At 38.3% G+C, this 23,132-nt stretch overlaps 1 protein-coding gene across 1 annotated transcript in view; it reads left to right on the top strand.

The window, feature by feature from the left end:
* The first annotated feature begins 438 nt into the window (after positions 1-438).
* Positions 439-23,132, top strand: part of GDI2 (GDP dissociation inhibitor 2) — a 38,463-nt gene continuing 15,769 nt past the window's right edge. The window contains exons 1-5 of the mRNA XM_043966468.1: positions 439-710; positions 9,864-9,971; positions 11,690-11,789; positions 14,461-14,595; positions 22,753-22,951. Of these exons, the coding sequence (XP_043822403.1) occupies positions 666-710; positions 9,864-9,971; positions 11,690-11,789; positions 14,461-14,595; positions 22,753-22,951 (587 nt within the window). The 5' untranslated portion in view covers positions 439-665. The remainder of the gene's footprint in view (positions 711-9,863; positions 9,972-11,689; positions 11,790-14,460; positions 14,596-22,752; positions 22,952-23,132) is intronic.

Raw genomic sequence — 23,132 nt, 5'->3', positions numbered from 1 at the left:
AAGCTCAGAGTCAAGGGCGAGCAACCGCTCTATCGAGACTATCGGGGCCGCTGCCCAGATGCCAGCGCAGCGCTGCCCGCCCTGTCCCAAGGCCCAGGCGCTAAAAGCAAGCGTTAGGCCCCGGCCCACTAGCGTGTCACCTCCTCTCTTTTCCCACGCGCCCCCCCCGTACTCAGCGAGCAAAGCTAAAGAGGGGAGGGTGGGAGTACGGAGGGATGGCAAAGATTCGGAGGGGGAGGGGGTAAAACTCTCGCCCTGTACCACCTTCCTTCTCGCATGGCGTGGAAAGGGAAGTAAGGTAACGAACGAGCCCGGCTCAGCCAATGGAAGCACAGCAAGACGAAGCGGAAAGCCCGTGATTGTCAGCCCCCGGGAGCCGCTCTCTTCTCCAGTAGCCCGCCCCCTAGGCTGCAGAGTCTGGCTCCGCCCCCTTCCTCCTCGGCTCCTCCTGCTTACTCTTCCTGCAGCCCTCGCTTCCTCTCTTCTAATCTGTGGCAGTGGGCGGTTTCTCCTGCTCTGTGCTCCATTTTATCTTGTCTCTGCGCTCGCCAAAGCGTGGGGCTTCGCTACCCGTTCCCTTTGGGCTGTTTTTTCTCCCTTTCTAGCTCTTGGCCCGTCCCTCCCCCCCTTTTTTTTTCTTTCCCTTTCCTCCTCTGACCCCCGCCATGAATGAGGAGTACGACGTGATCGTGCTGGGCACCGGCCTCACGGTGAGGGCTGGGAGGGGGAAGGGAAGGGAAGGGAGGAGGCTGGGCCGCTGGGGGGCCGGGGTGGGCAGGCCGTGACCGCCCGTGGGGGCGTGGGGGGAGGGGGGGAGCTTTACTCTTGGAGGGCATGAGCCGCGAGGAGGAAAAGGGGAGAGGGGTTCCCCGGGTGGGAGTGCGCGTCGGGCGGCTTGGGTCCGGTGACAGCGGCGGCCGCCGCGCCTTCCTTCTAACGCCGCCTCCCCCGGCCTCCTGCTCGACGTCTCTCTCAGGCTCGTCCCTCCCAGCCTGGCTCCCGCTGGCTTGCGGTACGGCCAGCGTGGATACGTGCAAATACACCTAGGTCTGCACCAGGAGCGGCCTTTCCGCCTCGAAGGCTTTGTGGGAGACAGGACCTAAAAAGGGGGCACGTTTGTGGAGTAAATTCTCCGGCATCTTTCCCTTTCCAAGTAACGTGTGGGTGGGAAAGGGGGCCCGGCAGATAGAACTTTGACCAGGTGGGGGTGGTGTGGCGCCCAGAGTAACCATTTCCCTATATCCTCCTGGCAGCTTCCCCCTTGTCCCTTTTGTAGGAGGGCCCAGGAAATGGTTTAAATCAGCGGAGGAAGAGATCTAGAATTGAATTTTCTACTTCCTTCAGAAGGGATGAGACTCGGATAACTTTTAACTAAACAAAAATCCAGACCTGGAGCGGGGGACTAACGTGTCTTTTCCCCCTTTTTGATGATGGATCTCTCCAGATGGGAGGCAGGGAGGATAAGGGAGGAAATGGTTCGTGGTTCCTTCTGTTAGTAAAGTTCAATCCCTTGCAGCATAGACAGGCGAAGGGGTTGGGGAATAACTGGAAACGTTAGCTAATTCTAAAAAGCTTGCACCGAAGCATCCAAACAAATTTCCTTCCTCCCACCCCCAAACCCCTGAGTTTCTGAGTAAGAGACTCGGGTCTAAGGAATGACAAATGTCGCGTTGAATTTTTTTAGTTTTAGCAAAACCCGACTTCGGTGTTATTGGATGCCTTTCACTTCCAGACTTACTACATGTTTACAGACTAGAAATGAGAAAGACTTGCTGTTAAATTTTGGGCTTTTCTTGTTTTCGGTTTGGTCTTTTTTTCCACATTATCTGGCATTCCTGCTAAGATGTGGGTTAATGGATAGTAAAAAGCATTGATAACTCCATGACAGCTTCTTCAGGGACTTGGAAGAGAAATCAATATGTCTATGTGAGTGCTTTCTTTACTCCATAAACGGCTTTGCTTAATTTGAACGGGTTGTGTGGAGGAAGGGGACAAAAAAGTGGCTTTTAGGCCCTGCCCTTGGAGAACTCGTGTTATGTCTTTTTTTCATTCCCAGAGTTAAACATACTTCATATTTTAGCATTTCCTTTATTGCTTTTTTTTTCCTCAAAGATTATGGCTCTCTTTTTAAAAACATTTTGAATTGGGTAATTGTGATTCTAATAATGCTACAATATAAAAGTACCTAATAAAAGGCTTTTCCAATGGACCTTGGCATATTTTATTGAATTCTAATGATCTGTTCATACTTTTGGGTAACTTACTTTGCAGGAAAAAAAAGGAAAAAGTAAATAAATTCTGTGTTGCATATTACTTTATGGTTTATTTTAAGCTGAATAAGTATTTGTTGGATGAAATGAACAGATTATTATTCATGAGAAAATCGTGTTGGGTCAATCGAACCTCCACCCCCTAAAAAAAAAAATTTAACTGCTGTCTTTGAGCTGTATCTTGTCCTAGCAATATGTCTTGTCATCTGGCTCATCTTAAAATTCTTGAGTTTGTGTTATGCTTTATATTCAGTAAGCAATATTTGAGTATATCTTAGTCTTCTGATGAAAGAACAATTTCCAGCTTTCATTTGGTTGGTTCACCTTTTACCAAGTAGTTACTAAAAATTAATATGACCTCTTTTTCAGTCTATCACTTTAATATTTGTAGTGGGTTTTGGTGTTTATTTGTACTCATCTCTATCACATTGGATCAGACTCTTAGACTAAAGCTGTAACTTGCTATCAAAGAAACATAGCTATCATGGTGATTGAAAAAAAATGGTACCAGTTATGAATTGTTTACCTGAAAAACTTTTTGATGATTTTGAATTTAGAGGTTCAGATGAATGGCTGTGGTGTATATATTGGAAAGCTGCAGGCCTTTAATTAAAGAAAGCAAACCTGTACATAATTTGTAGTGGGTTAGATCAGGTAGCAAGAGCATAGTACTAAGTCCCATCATCTTGGACTTAGTTTCCTTTCAAGAATCCTCATTTTGCTGTATGGTTGTGAATTTTCAGTGTTTTGTTACTTAGAAAGGTAGGCAAGAGCTAGCATGGGTTTCATAAAAAAACCATGCCAGACTAACCTCATTTTCTTTTATTGTAAGGGTAACTAGATCAAGGGAGTGCTGTGTGGCCTTGGATTGATTTTGAATCCTGACTGACATAAGTTGTATTACCATTAGCAGTTCACTGACTTTCAGTGTCTCTCATCTGTAAAACTGGAGAAGTTACACTTGTAATTTTTACCTCAGAGGGTTTATCCTATACATATTTTAGTATTAAGAAACTGGAACTACAAAGATAAAAATAAAATTATTTTGTTCCTCTCCTCAAGGAGTTTGTTTTATTGTTGTTCAGAAGCCATTTTAGTTGTGTTCCACTCTGTGACCTCATTTGGCATTTTCTTTGCAAAGATGAGAAACTGAAGGAAACAGGGTTAAGTGACTTGCCCAGGGTCACAAAGCCAGTAAGTATCTGAAGTCACATTTGAATACAGGAGGTGAATCTTCCTTATTCTAATCAACCATGCCATAAGCTGCTCCTTATGTTTTATAGGGCGGGAGACAATAGGTCAACACACATATTAAGTATGTGCAAAATAAATAGAAAGTAATTTAGGGCAATGCCAGGTGTTAGAAGTTAGGGAAATTGAGGACAAGACTTCCTATAGAAGGTGATGTTTGAGCTGAACTCTGAAAAAAAAAAAAAAGACACCTAGGAATTCTGAGAACTCCAGGCATGGGGGACAGCTTGTTGATGGCACCCCAATGAACTGTCTAGGTTGAAGAGTATCAGATAATCAGTTAGGTTAACTAAGGTGTGTTTGAAGGAGAGTAATATAGTAATAGGGACTTGGAAAGGTAAGTTGGAGCCTGGCTGTGAAGGGTTCCAGGTTGGGAGCCTTTAACATGAAGAAAAGGCTTAGGGGGTTGTAAGTGTTATAAATCTTTAAATATTTAAAGATAGCCACATAGATAAAGGCATTAGACTTGTTCTGCTTGTTCCTAAATACAAAAATCCTAATGATGACAGTTATTCAGAAATTAGAATGAATATTTTGCTATTCTGAAAGGCAAGCATGGCAGTCTTCAAAGCCAAGAAGATCTGGGTTCAAGTTATATCTATGTGACTCTTGGCAAGTCATTTAGCCTCTCAGTGCTCTAGGCAGCTCTTTTAGACTATAAGTTAAGAGAAGCTGCCAGCCCGAAGTTAGAGGAGATTTCCTCACCTAGAAGTTATCTTTACTAGTGAAATCACAGGTCCAGTTCCCATCTCTATGTTCCCATCATTGGAGATATTGGAATGTTATAAGGCTGGATTTATGATTTGGGTAGTTATTAGACTAGGTGACTTGTCTAGGTGAGGTCCCTTGTTTGGTCATTTTTAATATATACTTTTAAATATTGGCATATTAATAAGCCAAATGAAGTATCTGTTGTTTTCTTAGCCAGAGTCAATCTTTGGCAAATTAAGTACTATAAAATGCCATAAATTTTGTTTCACCATAGGTTAGAAAGAAATTTACAGTATTGCTTTTTTATCACTAGAGTTCCCTTTTGTTTCATATGGTCTGTACAACACAATTTAGACACTAAAAGGTACCTTAGAATGTACCATCCCAAAGGTACCATTCCCATTGCATTATCGACTGTGAAAATTACCCAATCACCTAAAAAAAAAAAAGAAAAATTCTGATGCTTTAGCAATGGTTCAAATGAATTGTATCTTTATGTTGTAAACGTGGGCTTTGATAGTAAAAAGTTGAGAAAACTTTCTATTTTTAGAATTTCAGAGCTAAAATTTAGGAGACTTAGAGATGATGTAATTTAGCCTCGTTTTCCTAAATGTGTGGAATAGAGGCCCAGAGAAGTTAGTGAATTGCCTAAAATCACACATACCAAGCAGGTGTCAGAAACAGGACTAGAACCTAGTTCTCCTGATTGTCAGTGAAATGTTCTTTGCAATAAACCATTATATCATTCTGCCTCCTCTCGATTAGCAGGGGCTAAATATATTTTCTTTAGGGTTCTCAATCTTCCTAAAATGTGTTAAAAAAAGATTCTATGGGCTATTAAAACATACTAACATTTATTTGTCCTCCTAAAGATGAAAATTTGCCTTATCCACATTTTAAATAATTTGGATAGGTCACTCCTATTTATGCAAGAAAACATGAGGTTCTAAATAGTTGAGGTCATAACTTGGATACTGAAAATAATGCTGTAATTTTGGTTTGACTTTTTGGTATTATGTTGTCATTTTCTGGTCAGCTCTTCTTTGGACGTGCTCCAGTTTTGTAAATTAAAAATGGATAGTATTTGGTAGCATCTAAACCAATATTTTTGACATATGTTAATTTCTATTTCACTTATCAAGTAGGAGTCATTAATAAAATGCCAAGCTTTGCCATTAAAAATCAAATGTAGGGTGGGGGGCAGCTAGTTGGCGCAGTGGATAAAGCATTGGCCTTGGATTCAAGAGGACCTAAGTTTAAATCTGGCCTCAGACACTTAACACTAGCTGTGTGACCCTGGGCAAATCACTTAACCCTCACTGCCCTGCAAAAACAAAACAAAAAAGCAAATGTAGGGGCAGCTAGGTGGCACAGTGGATAGAGCACCGGCCCTGGATTCAGGAGGACCTGAGTTAAATCTGGCCTCAGACACTTAACACTAGCTGTGTGACCCTGGGCAAGTCACTTAACCCCAATTGCCTCACCAAAAAAAAAAAAGAAAAGAAAAAAAGCAAATGTAACTGATAAAGGGATTGAAGATTAAATATAACAAAAATTGATTTGGATTAATATTTTGGTATTAATGTTCTTTTCCATGTAATGTAATTTTTTTTTTTTGCGGGCATATGGGAGTTAAGTGACTTGCCCAGGGTCACACAGCTAGTATCAAGTGTCTGAGGCCAGATTTGAAAGCAGGTACTCCTGAATCCAGGGCCAATGCTTTATCCACTGTGCCACCTAGCTGCCCCCCCCCCCCCCCCGTTAATGTAATTTTCATTGTATAATAGCAGATTTTAACTTTATGCTACTATAAAAGATAATACAATTTTAGGATTTTTTTTTAAGTGAGGCAGTTGGGGTTAAGTGACTTGCCCAGGGTCACACAGCTAGTAAGTGTTAAGTGTCTGAGGCCGGATTTGAACTCAGGTACTCCTGACTCCAGGGCCGGTGCTCTATCCACTGCGCCATCTAGCTGCCCCAGGATTTTTTAATGTAGATAAATTCCATGTACTTAGGCATTATTTACTTCTCTTCAGTGTTGAATCAATGATTTCCTTTATTCCATGGCTTAACAGAAAACTAGTTTTATAGTATTTAGACCTGGAATTCTAGAATTTCTTCTGGCCCCTTTCATATTTATTGTTAACATCATAGTAGTAATTTATTCTGTAATTTAATACATAAATGATAGTAATATAGCTAGCATTCATATAGTACTTTAAGTTCTGCAGAATGATTTAGAAGTAGAAGTGATATTAGAGGTCATTTAGTTCGACCTCTTTTTATAGATAAGGAAAAAGAGTCTCAGAGCTCACAGTGGTAGTAAGCAGCAAAACTAGGGTTTGAATTCAGGTTCTTTGACTTTAAAAGTTGCATTTTTTATTATTAGTTGTAAGCATCCCTTAAAAAAAAATTTCAATCCTTCCTATTCAGATTATTTAAAGGGTCATTCTGCTGTGTATGTGGTTTTTTAAGGGTCTGTGATCCTGTGAACCCATTCTAATTTGAATGGAGTGTGAAATGCTGTATATTTTAATAGAGGCTGTGTGACATTTGAGCACTTAAAATATATATGTGGGTTTTTTCCTTCCAAAAATGGAGCCCTGACACATACTTGTACCATCTGGGAAGATGGCAGTTTGGGCCCTTTAAATTGTTCATCTTTGTAATCCCATAGTGCTTTGCAAATAATGATGATTCACTTAGTGTTTCTTAAATTGAGTAGGGTGTATTAAGTATTTTAAAATTCAATTGAATCAGTAATTGTTATATTACATTGCAAAATATGATAATACCTAATGTGTTCCTTCTGGCTTTAAATTATTGACAGTTTGATCCATTTTAAAACTGATTCACTCTCTTTATTTATTTATTTATTTTGGCGGGGCAATGAGGGTTATAAGTGACTTGCCCAGGGTCACACAGTGTCAAATGTCTGAGGCTGGATTTGAACTCAGGTCCTCCTGAATCCAGGGCCAGTGCTTTATCCACTGTGCCACCTAGCTGCCCCCTAAACTGATTGGCTTTAACCAGAATTCCTTCTTACATATATAATTTCAGCTATGGATAAGTTTTACTTTATATTTAGATTTCCTCCATTTATTTGCCATATTTTGACATAAGACAAAATGTTAAATACCATTACCTCTGTGGCAAAAGTAATGTCTACTCAAATGGACCCAGGCAGTTGCTGCTCTGTTACAGTCCAACTGTGTTACCTTGGACAAGTCACTTTCCCCCCCTCTGGGCTTCATCAGTTCTTATATTTAATGGGGGGGGGGCTGTGTGGTTAGGTTCTAATATTGCATGATTTTGTGATAGCTGGTCAGACAGTATTAGAAATAGGATTCTAGCAAGATTCTCAAAGGAAATGATTAAAAAAAAAAGAAAAAAGGCAGGAAGGAATGGGACCTAGCAGTAATCATCAGAGCTGTTTGGTGGTTATGGTTCATTCATTTTAGTTGTCTGACTCTTCATGACCCCATTTGGGGTTTTTTGGGCAAAGATACTAGAATGGTTTGCCATTTTCTTCTCCAGATCATTTTACAGATATGAGGTAACTGAGGCAAACAGGGTTAAGTGACTTGCCCAAGGTCACACAGCTAGGAAGTGTCTGAGGCTAGAGTTGAACTGAGTGAGTAGAGGTTAGGTCTTTCCTGACCCCAGGCCTGGCATCCTATCTACTGCGCCAACTAGCTGCTCCTTGCTATTTAGTACTGGTTAAAAAAAGAAAGGTCACTTAGTAGAACATATTGGGTACTCATACAAGCAAATGAATATATCAACACAGTGTTTAATAAACTCAAGGATCTTAACTACTTGACAAAATATTTGACAAAAACTACTGGGGAAACTGAAAGCAATCTGGCAGAAATTTGGTATAGACCAACATCTATAACTCCAAAGAATAGAGATGATCACATAATATAGAATAAATAATTTTCATTACATAAACTTAAGTTTTTGTACAAACAAAACCAATACAGTTAAAATTAGAAAGGGAACAATAATTTAAAGGGAGGGGAGCAAGCTTTACAACAGGGTTGGACATCCAAGATATATGAGGAACTGTTTAAAATATATAAGAATGACAGCCATTCCTTAATGTAAGGTTTGGTAAACTTTAAAGGGCGAGATAGTAAATATTTTAGGCTGGTGGGCTAAGATGCAATATAGAGGATATTATTCAGATATTTATATAACAAAAGAGAAAACAAATTTCTGATGCAGCCTTTTCCCTCATCAAACCTTCAGCACTGAAAGCTTGAAAAACTCAGGCCTGAGCTATCATGATTGAGTAGAATTTTTTGTAAGACTGATCTATTAATAAGAATGGAATTCTGTTGGGGGAAAATAACATTTTGCTTAATTGGGGTTCAAAGTTAGTGTTCATGGGTAGGCTGAACCAATATAATAAAGATGAATTAATTTACATATTCATTGTCGTCAAACTACTAAAAGATTCCTTTATAGAGCTAGAAGAAGAATAACAGTTTATTTGGAAGAACAAAAGATGAAGACTATCAAGGAGATTAATGAAATAAAATGCAAGGGAAGGAAGGAAGACTAAAAGAACCAAATACAGCCATGAAGGGTCCTGGTGTTATTGCAATGTGCAGGAATAGATGCCAACTGGCAGCTCAATTGCTCTCTATTCAATTCCAGATCACAGCTTGACAGCTGACTGATAAGGGGACCTGTGCCTAGAGAGTGTTTTGTGAAGAGTGGTCACAGCCCTTACTTAGGTTGTATAATGAATAAGAAATAACGTTCAGAAGCAAACAGCAGCCGTGTAGTTCTGACTTTAGGAATAGAGTGATGGGATACTATTTTGCTTATAAATAAGATGAAGGGAATGGTTTTAGAGAAACCCGGAAACACTTGTATTAATTGATGTAGAGTGAGGTGAGCAGAACCAGGAGAATGGTTTATATAGTGACAACGATATTGTAAAGACAAACAATTTTGAAAGACTTAGAAATATGGATCACTGGAATTTTTGGCCATGATTCCAGGGGACTCATGGTGAAACATGCTGCCACCTCCCGATAAGGAGATAATGGATTCAGAATGTAGACTGACATTTGTTTTGGACATAGCCAAAGCAAGAATTTATCTTACTTCTCTCTATATATTTATAACTGGGGTTTTGTTTATCTTTCTCAGTTGGGGGAAGTGATAGAGAGTGAGATAGATTTTTGTTCATTGAAAAAAATTTACTTAAAAAAACCCACAACACCTTTCATTGTGGGGGGAAAAATCCCTCTATTCATAGCCACAATACTACTGTTAGCAAATTCCTGTCACAGATGCATGCTATGAATGTTTGAATGACTTGCCTATATTTTCTTCATTACTCTTCCTGGTTTTATTCCTAAAAATACAGTTCTTTCCTTCCCCCTATAGCTTTATCCCACAACTTCCATTTAAAACCTTGATTCGGTTCAGGGAGCCATTTTATGGTTCCTTGTCTGACTGCCTCCATTAACATTTTTCTGTGTAATCCTAATTGTGAAGTATTATCTTAATTGTGAAGCATTTGTCAGTGAGGGAGTGTTAGCTAAGAATTTTTGCTATTAGCCCTTGCTGTACACCTTTATACCTTTTAAAATACTTATTCTCTACATATAGGAATGCATCCTTTCTGGGATCATGTCAGTAAATGGAAAGAAGGTCCTTCACATGGACAGAAACTCCTATTATGGAGGAGAAAGTGCATCCATTACACCACTGGAAGATGTAAGTTGTAGTTAATCATTCATTTTTCTGTTACCAAATATCAATTAATTAGTTTCTAAAATGTTGTTATTTACATACAGGTTACATTTATATAGCATTTATGTACATTTATATCATTCTGAACATTTGTTCTCAACAAAAGTTCAGTACTGAAACGCTTATACTCTAATAGGGGCTGTGTCATGCACTTTTTCGATGTTTAGCCTATGATTTCATTGTAAAGAAGTTCTGGTACAGAAATTTTCTGTACCAATACACAATGGCAAGTGTTTCTCAAATGCTCTCAGGTACTGAGCAAGGTTAAGTGCCTAGATTCCGAGGTGTAGCTTGACCATATGTTCAGCCTGATCCCAGGGTTGTCTGTCTACTTAAACCATACCATTTTCCCACTTATATAAGGATTGGGGGGGGGGGCAGGCAGTGGGGGTTAAGTGACTTGCCCAGAGTCACACAGCTAGTAAGTGTTAAGTGTCTTAGGTCGGATTTGAACTCAGGTCCTCCTGAATCCAGGGCTGGTGCTTTATCCACTGCACCACCTAGCTGCCCCCATAAGGATTTTTTTAAACAAATTTCTTACTTGGGATTGGAATAATAAAAAATTTGTGATCTTTGCTACCATTTGTAGCTTTTTTTGTTATGACTGGCTTTTTTTACACTTAATAGATTGTGGACAAGTCTATTCTTTTGGGACATCTTTCGCATAAAATTCTGGAAACAACATGCCTAATTCAACATTAAATTTTCCTGTTGGTAGAAATTTTTTATATGTGGTGATGCTTTAGAAAACTATGTAGAATTTTGTTTAGTTTCATGCGTATCAGTTTGATAAAGCTGAACAGTATGAAAAACATTAAGTAAATTTGGTTTCCTTGCATAGAATAAGAAATAATGCATCCTTCTGTATTGTAACAGTTGCTCTTATATTCCTGAATATAATATTGAATATATTATTGGAAACTTTAAACATGGTAAAAAATTTTGAATAGATTAATTTGGGGGGGGGTGAGGCATTTGGGGTTAAGTGACATGCCTAGGGTCACACAGCTAGTAAGTGTCAAGGGTCTGAGGTCAGATTTGAATTCAGGTCCTTCTGAATCCAGGGCTGGTGCTCTATCCACTGTGCCACCTAGCTGCCCCGAACAGATTAATTTTGATTTGAACCAACCTTAATTTATTTTGACAGCTGAACAAAGTAAATCTTGCTTTCAATTTTCTAACCTGTAGCCACTGAAGCAAAAGCTTGCTCCTATAGCTTGCTCAGGGGGAAAATGAGTTAGATTATTTTTACAAGAAAAGAAGGGATGTTCTTGAAGGTAATACTGTAAATGCTGGCTGCTGGTAATATTTTTTTTCTTTTACTAAGTAGTCTTTTTGCTACTGGAATGACTGACCGTCCAGTTACTTTCTACAGACCAGTGAAATAGATTTAAACTGGAACTTTTTTTTTCCCCCAAAGGGAACTTTTTTATAATAAAGGAGCTGCTTTAATGGATCTGTTTTTGGGCCTCCTTATTAGATAGTCTAACCTGTGATGGCATCACATATGACATAGATTTCAAGAACTTCATTATAATGAGACTTCAGTATTTAGAGTAGTGGTATAACCAGTGCAAAAACTCCGATAAATTTCTTTCTTTGAATCTAACTTCACGTTCAAATATGTATCGAAATTCAAAGAAAAAAATGTGCACTTAAAATACGTATTATTTTCTTTTTAGTTATACAAGAGGTTTAATATACCAGGATCACCACCAGCCTCAATGGGAAGGGGAAGAGACTGGAATGTGGATCTAATCCCTAAATTCCTTATGGCAAATGGTAAGGAATAGCAATGATTTTGATTTTCTCTGAGCATCTTACATCCAATTTAGAAGTAGGAAAAAAGGTTCTGGTAATGACTGACACTGGAAAATATAAGTAGCAATAAACTATTCATTCTACTTCTATCAGCAGTTTTAATAAGATAATATTGATATTTATATTCCTTTTATATTTATATAGGGGTGATGTTGTCCAAAAATATGGTGTTCCTTTTGCAACAATGTGCTCAGTAGCATAGTGTATTCAGATCATCAAGACTGAGTATTAAATTCAGAGCTTTGGGAGGACCAGAAAATAATTGTATTTTCACATAATAACATTAAAGGCTTATTATATAATAGCAAGTATTCATAATAGACTTGATAGTGGTACTTTTGAATTATCATAAAGGTAAGCTAAGGATTGTTAAAGTTTCTAGCCCATATGTATTTCAGGAGAAAAAAAAGTGTATCCCTGCCATATAATGTATTACTTGAAGACCTATAGTTATTAGTTTTAATATGGAATAATTATAGATTTGTGCTTTCTCCAAGTAGAATAAGCTTGTGAATCTATGTGAAGTTATGAAAGAGAATTCAGAAACCTAAATGCTAACTTCAAAAACAGTCCCTTCCATAAATTATCACTAAGTTAACTCAAGTCATTTATTTGGAATACTTTTTCCCCTAATATACAAGTGTGAAAAGTAATAAATATTAATTAATTTAACCCTGCATATGCTTAATGTGAGAGTAAACTGGTAAAAAAAATACAGGTCAGTAATTAATGTATCTAGAAATAATGGTTATTTAAAATGTAGACTAAAAGGACTGATCTACTAGTTGTACACATAGTCACTTTGGTAAAATAGATGAATTTCCTAAATTTCTGAGTAATACAGGTATGAGAAACTTAGAAAATAAATCTGGACTTGCTGAGTAACAATCACTTAGCAATTTTAAAAGAATTCATAAGTGCCAGAGAATTCAGAGTGCTAGATTTTGAGTCCACATAGAAGATTTCATAATTATTGGTGTCAGCTTGTTGAGGGATATGAAGCTTCTTTCTTGGAGGGAGAATCTGGGATGTGATGATTAAACCTCAGACTTGTCTGAGGATTTGCATGATACTATTCTGGAAACCTGAAAGACTCTCTAGGGAGTCTGAAACTCTGAAGTAGGAAACTGTAGGACTTTGTGGACTTCCAGGCATAGGGGGTGTTTCATCTGTGCTCCCAGTTGAGGGTTGAAACTTGGCAGGCAGAGAAGTGACAGGGGTATGTACTTCGTATTGAAAGAAAGGGATTTGTTTTTATGGACTGTGGGCAAAGATACTGTAATGATGTTGAAGGCTTTTGGGTTGGGACAAAGTGCATGTTAGGAGGACCAGTGTAAGGGGGGTTTTAAAAGATCCCCCAGGTTCCTTAAGCCCCATACAGGCTGTCAATCTGTAAGGCCTAAATTTAATATGGGAAGAGTTAATTGGGAGGCTAGCTGCAATAATGGGACTTAGAAAACAACGGGGAACCTCTAGGTTCCGAGCCTCCTCTCTTCCACACTGCCTCCTCCCCAATTGTTTCTCTCAGACTAAGAAATGAGATTAAAAAACCTCTTTTCGGAAAACCCCAAAAAAACAGGGTTTATTGATGGGGAAAAAATAAGGACAAAGAAAAGCAGGAAATACGACCTGTAAGTTCACCCACCCACCAGATTCAGCTGCTTCGAGTTTAATTCTATCCCGCCCTGTGCGGCCCTGTTTAACTTTCTTGCCAGAATAAAAAACCCTTCTCTCACAAAAAACCCTGTGCTGAGCACCCACACACCCCAAGCCAATTCACTGGCACCCCTAGGTGTGGCACCCAAGGCCGGCTGGGGCACAGGGTTTCCTTGCATACCCCCGCTGGGCGGAGGGAGCTGGGGCACACCCGAGGTTTTCCAATTTTAGCCAAAGATGGGGTCCCCCAAATCACAATCAATTCTTAGACCAGGGAGACTATTTCCTTGGAGACTTATTGATCTTAATGAAGTGACTTTAAATTGAAAATGAAGATGAAGAAGGAAAAATGCCAAAAAAGTAACAGGAAAAAATACCCCCAAAATAACAAGATTAAAAAAACTGGGAAGAGTGTTTGCTTTAGTCATACAGCAGTGTCTAGAGTTTTTTAAATGCAAAAAAAGTAAATACAGTGTCATAGGTAGAATGGAACTAATGACTTATGTTTGGGATTTTAAAATTTAACAGAAAGCTTAAAGTTTCCTAATAGTTATGCCGTGTTCTGGTTGTTGATTATTTCCAATTTATCCTGTTTATAGCTTATTTGTAAAGTTATTTCTATGTTGCCTCCCCCATTGGATTGTGAGCCTTTTGCGGGGAGTTGGGATTTTGGGGGAGGGTATCTCTAGCACTTGGCACAACATCTGGCACAGCATAATCACTTAATAAATGTTTGTTGACTGGCTTACTGAAAGATTTATGAAATAAAAATGGACTTTCCACAGTTGCTCGACTATAGCAAGGTATGATGCAGGCAAGATTTTGTGCTGTTGCTTCTGTAGTAGCAATATAATAGTATTTGTTATTTTTAGTAGAAAGGAGGAAATAATGTTTATAATCTTTAATTTTTTGGTCAAATCTATTAATTGAGTACAAATAACAGTGTTAAAACTTTGTAATATTAATCTTTTTATAGGTCAGTTGGTTAAAATGCTGCTTTATACAGAAGTCACCCGATATCTGGACTTCAAAGTAACTGAAGGAAGCTTTGTCTACAAGGGAGGGAAAATCTATAAAGTTCCTTCCACTGAGGCGGAAGCCTTGGCATCTAGTAAGTAGTTTTACTTTAAAATTTGTTTTCTTAAATTCCTAGAGCTGGGAAGGACCTTAGAGATAAGACCAGCTCCCCCATATTATAGATGAGGAAACTGAGATATAGAGAGTTTAAAGGAGCTATCAGAATTTATTATGGACTAGTCTCTGTGCTAAGTCATGGGGATACAAAGAAAGGTAAAAACAATCCCCTTCCACCCAGTGCTTTATGTCCTAATGAGGAAGCATTATGTAAATAATTAGATAGAACAGAATAGATGGAAATGGCAGAACTCTGACTAGAATTTGGCTTCTAATTGTAGTCTTTTCTAGGAAGGTCCCCAGCACTAAAATACCTCACCTATTGGCCTGTTATTCATACCTTAAATTTTAGCATCATATATTCATTCTTTTGGGTTAGTCGCAATGAGGGTTAAGTGACTTGCCCAGGGTCACACAGCTAGTAAGTGTCAAGTGTCCGAGGCCGGATTTGAACTCAGGTACTCCTGAATCCAGGGCCGGTGCTTTATCCACTGTGCCACCTAGCTGCCCCCAGGTTGCTCTTTTTAAACAAATATGTAGGTCCCTATGTCACTATCATCAACACAAATTTATTGAACATCTTCTGAGAGTATAACACTGCTTAGGTCTTGGTGATAAAATAGTGCCTTCCCTTGTGGAACTTAATGTTAGTTGGATAAAGAATATAAACACCAAAACAAATAGCAAGATCTGCTAGCTTGTAAAGGCCTGTTCAGTTGTATAGATAATAAGAGCTCTGTTCAATTTATAAGAAGACCATTGTCAACAGTTTTCCTTAATACCAAAAATATAGCCCTAACTTACTGTGGCATTTTCTATTACTCTGAATTTGCTCTTTTTATTATATAATGTTACCTGAACAAATGAGAGCTATTGTTAGGAATGGTACCTGTCGTTTTATTGGTAAAGAACTGAAATGTTCTGTCTGGGTCCACATAGCTGCAGTGTATCAGAGGCAGACTTGAACCCAATTCTCCCTGACTTTGAGGCCCGCTGACTGCACTGCTGCACACCTAGATACCAGTGGGAATTGTGTGGACTGGCCCAGCTTCTTTTCCAGTTGTATATCTTTCTAGTGATATCCTTTATCATACTCCTCCTATGAGATCTGAATTACAGTAATATGTTCTGGCCTACTTCTACTCACCTTAGGACATGACTTGGAGATGGTGGTATTTCATTACTTGCTGCATGCAATACAGCCTTAACTGGAACAAGGGGTGTTAAAATGATGGGACTTTGTTTCAGGGAGAAGCTTAGGGTTTATTCATTAAAAGCACTGGACAATTTTACAAAAGCAGCCCAAACGAATTTTCTCTTCCTATACAATTCTGAGCCCAGTATCTATGTACTGAGGGGCATGTCAGAATCTATAAAATAGACATTCTTCTTCCACTTGGTGTTTCTTGTCTTAGTTAGCCAAACTCTTTGGAGAGATTATGGATATTTTAGAAGGCTTTGTAATGGTTTGGCAATAAATAGGATCAGCACAATGCCATCCACAAACAAGAGTTTCTGGAGGACCTCACCATCTATAGAGAATCATGTGGAAGGATTTTTAAGTCTTTTTCCATTTTTTTACCTGTTGTACTCTTTCCATTTAAATACATTTATATTGTTCTTTTTAAACATTATCAAAATTTTCCCCAGTATCTTTCACCTTTTAAAGACCAAAAAAAAGAAAGAAAATTTCAGAACTGAGCAGCAGTACATTGAAAAAGTCTGAAAATATATATGCAACATACCATATTCATGGATCTTCCTGTTCTTCAGAGGGATGGTGTTTAGGGCATCTTCATGTATCCCTTCTTTGAAGTCATGTTTGTTTTTACAAAGGAATTTATACTATAAAACAGGATTACTCCTAACTCTCACATTTCTTGTTGACTGGCTTTACCAGTTTCTAGATTTACGTGGATTAAACTAACTTTGGAAAAAGTAATAATTTGTGTTAAAATTTTTTCTTTTACCTATTTGCCATTTTTCAGTGTCAGCAGTTTAAATAAGTTAGGTTGACTAGATTGTATGCCATTCTTACAGTTTGATACTGTTAAGGGCTAAAATTCTAGCTAGTCTGTCTAAAATATCTAATGAGTGGTCACCAATAAATTATAAGCTTTAGCAAGAGTTAGACTTTTAAGCGTTATTAAGGAGAATAAGAATTTGATAAGAGAGAGAGAAAGGCCTAGATTCCTATCTATTAAAGGGAGAGCACATTTTTAGCTCCCTTCTCTGCCAGAGTCCCCAGGAAAGAGCGTGAGACTGAGCGCCAGTTTCTTCCTTCCTCCTCCCACTTGCCCTTGTCACTTCCTGACGCCAAAGAAAAGACTCCTGGTCTTGCCCTCAAAGACCTTCACTTCATGGGTGGAACTCTTCTACAGTAAGTCTCCAGCAGGTGGAGTCATTCCAATCGTTACAATACTGATATTGATCTTTATTTCATAAGAAGAAAAATAAATAAAAACTTGTGTATAGTGTGTTAAGCTTTGCAAAGCACTTTACATACATTACACCATTTGGTGTAATTATTACAACTTTACTGGTGAGGAAATGATGTCCTTGCCTTTGGGTACAGAGATCAGCTATGGTTTTTTTAAAAGGTACTTAATAAATGTTTATTGACTGACCCCAAACAAATCACTTAACCCCTTTCTGCCTCAATTTCTATAATTGTAAAATGAGGATAATAGAAATTACCTCACAGGGTTGTTGCATTCTTGTCAACATAAAAATTTTGTGTTTGACACATAGTAGGCACTTCCCTTCCCTACTGCCTCTTCTTTTTTTTATAATAAACATTTTTATTTCAAGTTTTGAGTTCCAAATTCTGTCCCTCCTTCCCTCCTCCCCCACCCCCCAGGCATTAAACAATCAGATATAGGTTATACACATGCAATTATGTAAAACATTACCATATTAGTAATTTTGTACAAGAAATAAGAGGAAAAAAAGAAAGTGAAAGATAGCATCCTTCATTTTGTGTTCAATCAATATCAATTCTTTCTTTGGAGGTGGATAGTACTACTTTAGAGGTGCATAGTACTACATCATTGGTCCTTTGGGATTGTCTTGGATCATTGTATTGCTAAGAATAGTTGTCATTCACAGTTCTTCATCAAACAATATTGCTGTCACTTTGTACAACATTCTCCTGGTTCTGCTCACTGCAGTTTACATCAGTTCATATAAGTCTTTACAGGCCTTTCTGAAATCCCGTTTGTCATTTCTTATAGCACAAAATATATGCCATTACAGTCATATACCACAGCTTGTTTAGCTGGATCAAAGGGTATGCACAATTCTATAGCTCTTTGGGCATGATTCCAAATTGAACAGTTATGTTTGAGGTATGATCATTCTGACTCCAAGTCCAGCACTTTGGGAACTATAGCTAACTATGCCACCTAGCTGCCTGAGTCACAGACATATGATTTAGAAGTGATTCCTACAGCATTAATTTGTTTTTTCTTGTCTGTTAAATATTTTTTGTGATGGTGTTTGGTATTTGCCATGTCCAACATTTTTTGTTTTGAAGGAAGTATTGATATTTTGGCTTGAGGCTTTTGTATAGTCTATAAACTTTTGACTTCTGTTTCTTACTCCTGAACCATGTTTTGGTTTGGGGTTTTTCTGGTGGGGAAATGAGGGTTAAGTGACTTGCCCAGGGTCACACAGCTAGTAAGTGTCAAGTGTCTTTTTCATCATAAGTCCTTTGGAATTGTCTTGGATCATGCTGTTGATCAGAGTAACTAAGCTTTTCAATGTTGATCAACATTACACTATTGATGTCACTGTGGACAATGCTCCTTGGTTCAGCTCATTTCATTTTACATGAGTTTATATATGTCTTCCCAGCTATTTTGGAAAACATCTTGCTCATTTTTTTTTTTTTTAGTGAGGCAATTGGGGTTAAGTGACTTGCCCAGGGTCACACAGCTAGTAAGTGTTAAGTGTCTGAGGCCGGATTTGAACTCCTGACTCCAGGACCGGTGCTCTATCCACTGCGCCACCTAGCTGCCCCCTGCTCATTTCTTTTTTAAATCATAAAAGTATTATTTTCCAGTTACATTGTAAAGATAGTTTTCAAAAGATTTTTAGTTCCAAATTTTTCTCCCTCCCTCCCTTCCCTCCCCAAGACAGAATCCCAGCTTCCTAGAGAATGCCAGTACCTTCTCTGCAGCTTTTGGCCTAGAGGGCTCAATCACAGAATCACAGACTAGATTGGAATCCAGGTCTTCTTGGCTCTTTGTCCAGCCATCTGTCTTAAATCAAACATGTTCAAAGCAGAATTTACCCTTCTTTTAAACTTCTCTATATTTGTTAAATACACTCCAGTTCTTTCAGTCTCCCAGATTTATAACCTTGGCATTATCTTTGAACAAACCTTATTCTCCCTTCTACTACATATCTTATTATATCTGCCTTCACATCTCCCACATGTAGCCCCCTACTCTACTAAAAGTCACCACCTTATTTTCTCATCACTTCCTGCCTAAATTATTGCAACAGCCACATGATCTCTCTGCTTCAGATTTCTTCCTACTCAAGTCTGTCAGACATATAGTTGCCAGAGTGACTTTCTTTAAGTGCAGATCTGACTATCTGACTTGTACTCAGTCAATTTAAATGGTTCCCTAGTCCCCTAGGACTTGGCTCTAACCTGTCTTTTCAGCCTCATTATAGATTATACCTCCCACACTCTATATATAGTCTAGCTAAATTAGTCTTCTCTCTGTGTCTTTATGGTCATTTCTAGTTTCTGAGCTTGTGAAGTGTCCGTAGAAGGAAGATACTACCTTCTCTCCTCTGCTTCAAAGAATCTCTTTGAAGATTCAGCTTAAGTACCATTTTCTAGATGGAGTCTTTAGTACAGTGGAAAGAGTATTCGATTTGGAGTCAGAGGACCTGGGGTGAAATTCTGGTACTGCTATTTGTTATCTGGGTAACCTTGGGCAAGTCCAACTCTCTTGGCCCCAGTTCATCAACCATAAAATGAGGGTTTGGATTACATTGATTGTGAGATCTCTTCCATCTCTATCTGTATGATCTTGTGGTCCTTGCGACTGCTAGTTCCTTTCTGCCATATCATGTATTTATTTGCTTTATCTTTTGTATGTATATGTGAGTAGTTATACAAGTACATATACAGAAATATAGGTTACGAATGTCATTTACTCATTCGAATGTAAGCTCTTTGGTTGTTTCTTTGTATTTGTTTTGTGAGTACTTAGGATTGTCTGGTACTTAATAAATGATTATTGATTGATTGAAGGGATCAGTGAGGGCTGCATAGAAAAGGACTCATGTTAGGAGGGAATATTTAGTCTGAACTTAAGGATTTGAGAGATTCTAAAAGACAGTTGCAGAAGGAATGCATTCTAAGCACAGGGGACAATTTGTGCTAAGACAAGAAGAAATGAATTGTTATATGGGGGGTTGAGGGGAAGGAAGAAGATAAGTTTGGTTGTAATTATGTATAGGGAAATAATAATCTTGGACAGGTGGGTTGCAGCTTTATTGTGAAAGGCTTTAAATGCCAAACAGAAGAATTTGTGTTTGATTGGCATTTGAGCAAAGGACATGGTCAGATCTGTTCTTTTGAAGTATCATTTAGTGGCTTTGTGGAGGATAGATTGAAAAAGTGAGATACTTGAGGCAGAGAGATTAATTGCAATAGCCCAGGAAAGAGGTGATTAGGTCTTGAGTAAGAGTGGTGGCCGTTTGAGGTAGAGAGAATGGGACAGATGTGAAAGATGTTATGGAGATAGAATTGAAAAGACTTGGCAACAGATGAGCTATCAGGAAGAGGGAGCATGAAAGTTCAAGGATGACTTTGATGTTGTGAAAGTAGGCGATTGAAAGGGTAGTGGTGCCTTCAGTAGGAATACACAGTAGTTAGGAAGAGGGTATCAATTTGAAAGGACCATATTCTAACCGTGATGAGTTTGAGATGCCTATAGGACATCCCATTTCAAAATGTACAATAGGGATTTAGTGAATCAGTGTTCAGATCTTGTAGATAATCAATCATTGAATCCATGGGAGTTGATCAGAGATGTAGAGGGTAGAAATGAGGGCTTAGGAATAAGTATTAAGGGACCGAATATGGATGAAGACCTAAGAAAGAAGACTGAGGAAAAAGTGGCCAGATAATGTCAGAGAACCAAGAGATGACAGTGTTGTGGAAACTCAGAGAAGAGAGTTTAAATATGAGACAGTCACCAGGGTGAAATGCAGTGAGTGAGTGAGGATTAAGGAAGGACTGTTGGATTTAGCAATTAAGACAATATTGGTAAATAGGGAGAGCGTTTTCATTTGAGTAATGAGGTCAGAAGCCAGATTGCAATGTCAGTGTACGTGTATGTAGTACCTAAAATGAACCCCCCCCTTTGTTATTATAGACAACATATATGGTTAACCATTGTGGAAATAGGAATCATATTCAATACACTTACCTGAACCTTCATATTTAGGGATTTATAAAATTTTCCAGAAAGCACTGGTCTTGCTAAAAATACTTGTTAGGCAACAACTACATTTGTGGCTCTTCAGTAGAATACTTTTTCTGTAACACTCCAATGCATTTAATGCAGTCTGATTTGATTTGTCTTATAGTTATTTGTATCCTCAATTTATCTCCTCGGGCAGTTAGCTGGCACAGTGGATAAAGCACCAGCCCTGGATTCAGGAGGACCTGAGTTCAAATGCAGCCTCAGGCACTTGACACTTACTAGCTCTGTGACCCTGGGCAAGTCACTTAACCCTCCATTGCCCTGCAAAAAAAATTATCTTCTATAATAGATTGTAAATTACCTGACACTATCTTACTCATTTTTTATATCTCTTTGACACCTATAGCACAGTCTTGTCATGGTAGATTTTTTTTTTTTTTTTAGTGAGGCAATTGGGGTTAAGTGACTTGCCCAGGTTCACACAGCTAGTAAGTGTTAAGTGTCTGAGGCCGGATTTGAACTCAGGTACTCCTGACTCCAGGGCTGGTGCTCTATCCACTGTGCCATCTAGCTGCCCCCAATGGTAGATATTTTTACTTGAGTTCTGCCACAACTTTGTCTTACCCAGCTGGTCCCATATAGAGGTAGATAAAAATAGCAATTAAAGGGTCAGCCACAGCTCCCGTACTATGTTATAAAATACAAATCTACATTTTGCTTAATACTAAGGCATGAGTCAAATCTTAAATGGAGTACAAATATTAGACTAACTTGATTGTTTTTTAAAGCTTCAATAGGGGGCAGCTAGATGGCGCAGTGGATAGAGCACTGGCCCTGGAGTCAGGAGTACCTGAGTATCAAGTCCAGCCTCAGACACTTAACACTTACTAGCTGTGTGACCCTGGGCAAGTCACTTAACCCTCATTGCCCTGCCCCCCCCCAAAAAAAGCTTCAATAGCTTAAAATAACTTTACAGATAAGAATGTTTATGTAGACAAACTTATATAGATGCACTTGTCTTACATTGACTTACCAATTGTAATTTTGGCCAGTGGGAAAGTCTGAAAGTAATAAAGAAAAGTAAGTAATAGGCTAACAGTGATTGATGTCCTGATTTTTTTTTTGCCTTTGAAATATCTATCTGAATAAGTGGTTGGACTAAAACTAAAGTTATTTTTGTTTGGCATGGAGAGTGGTTATGGGCAGGGTAAACTTAAGCTTCTTTTCTAATAATAGCAAAGGACATATATGATAAGCAAAAGGAAAAAAATATACCAGAATATCAGAATATGGGCCCATGCTTGTTTTCTGACCTCAGTCAGGTGGTTCAACTGCCCCCATCTCCATTGCTAAAGGAATAACCAACAAAAAAGAGTGATATTTAAAGATATGTGCTTCATACTTCACTAATTGAGGGTGATTAAAGCTTACAAAGCTTTTATAATTATATTTTAGTTGAAAATTTATAACTATGCTATAGTTGTGTCACTTCAGTTTTGCGAAGGTTTATGAAATTGAGAATGTGTCACTGTTCTTTCCAAAGCTCTTCCTATAGTGTTCGACATTATGTTGGACTCCTTATTCTTAATAATTGACTGATTCTTAAACTTTCCTCTTGCATATCTAACTACTCAATTCTTATTTTGTTTTGTGTGTTTTTCCCCGTGTGTGAATATGTTTAGGCCTGATGGGGTTGTTTGAGAAACGTCGGTTCAGGAAATTCTTAGTATATGTGGCCAACTTTGATGAAAAAGACTCCAGAACTTTTGAGGGTGTTGATCCTAGGAAGACTACAATGCGAGATGTGTACAAGAAGTTTGATTTGGGCCAAGATGTCATAGATTTCACTGGCCACGCCCTTGCCCTTTACAGAACTGATGAGTGAGTTGCTTGGTATTTTAGTGGTATTAATTTTGAAAAATCTTGAGATTTTCCCAAAGTTCCTTTAACTCTAAAAGTCTTACAGATTAGTTGTTTTAATAAAAGTATAACTGTTGAGATGAAATTGTAGAAGTCTAATGCTCATTGAAAATTAGCCTTATTCACTTCAAATAATAAAGGC

Source organism: Dromiciops gliroides, chromosome 5, assembly GCF_019393635.1.
Source record: "Dromiciops gliroides isolate mDroGli1 chromosome 5, mDroGli1.pri, whole genome shotgun sequence".
Lineage (NCBI taxonomy): Eukaryota > Metazoa > Chordata > Mammalia > Microbiotheria > Microbiotheriidae > Dromiciops > Dromiciops gliroides.
The sequence above is the reverse complement of the archived record's forward strand: the minus strand, read 5'-3'. Positions and strand labels throughout refer to the sequence as shown.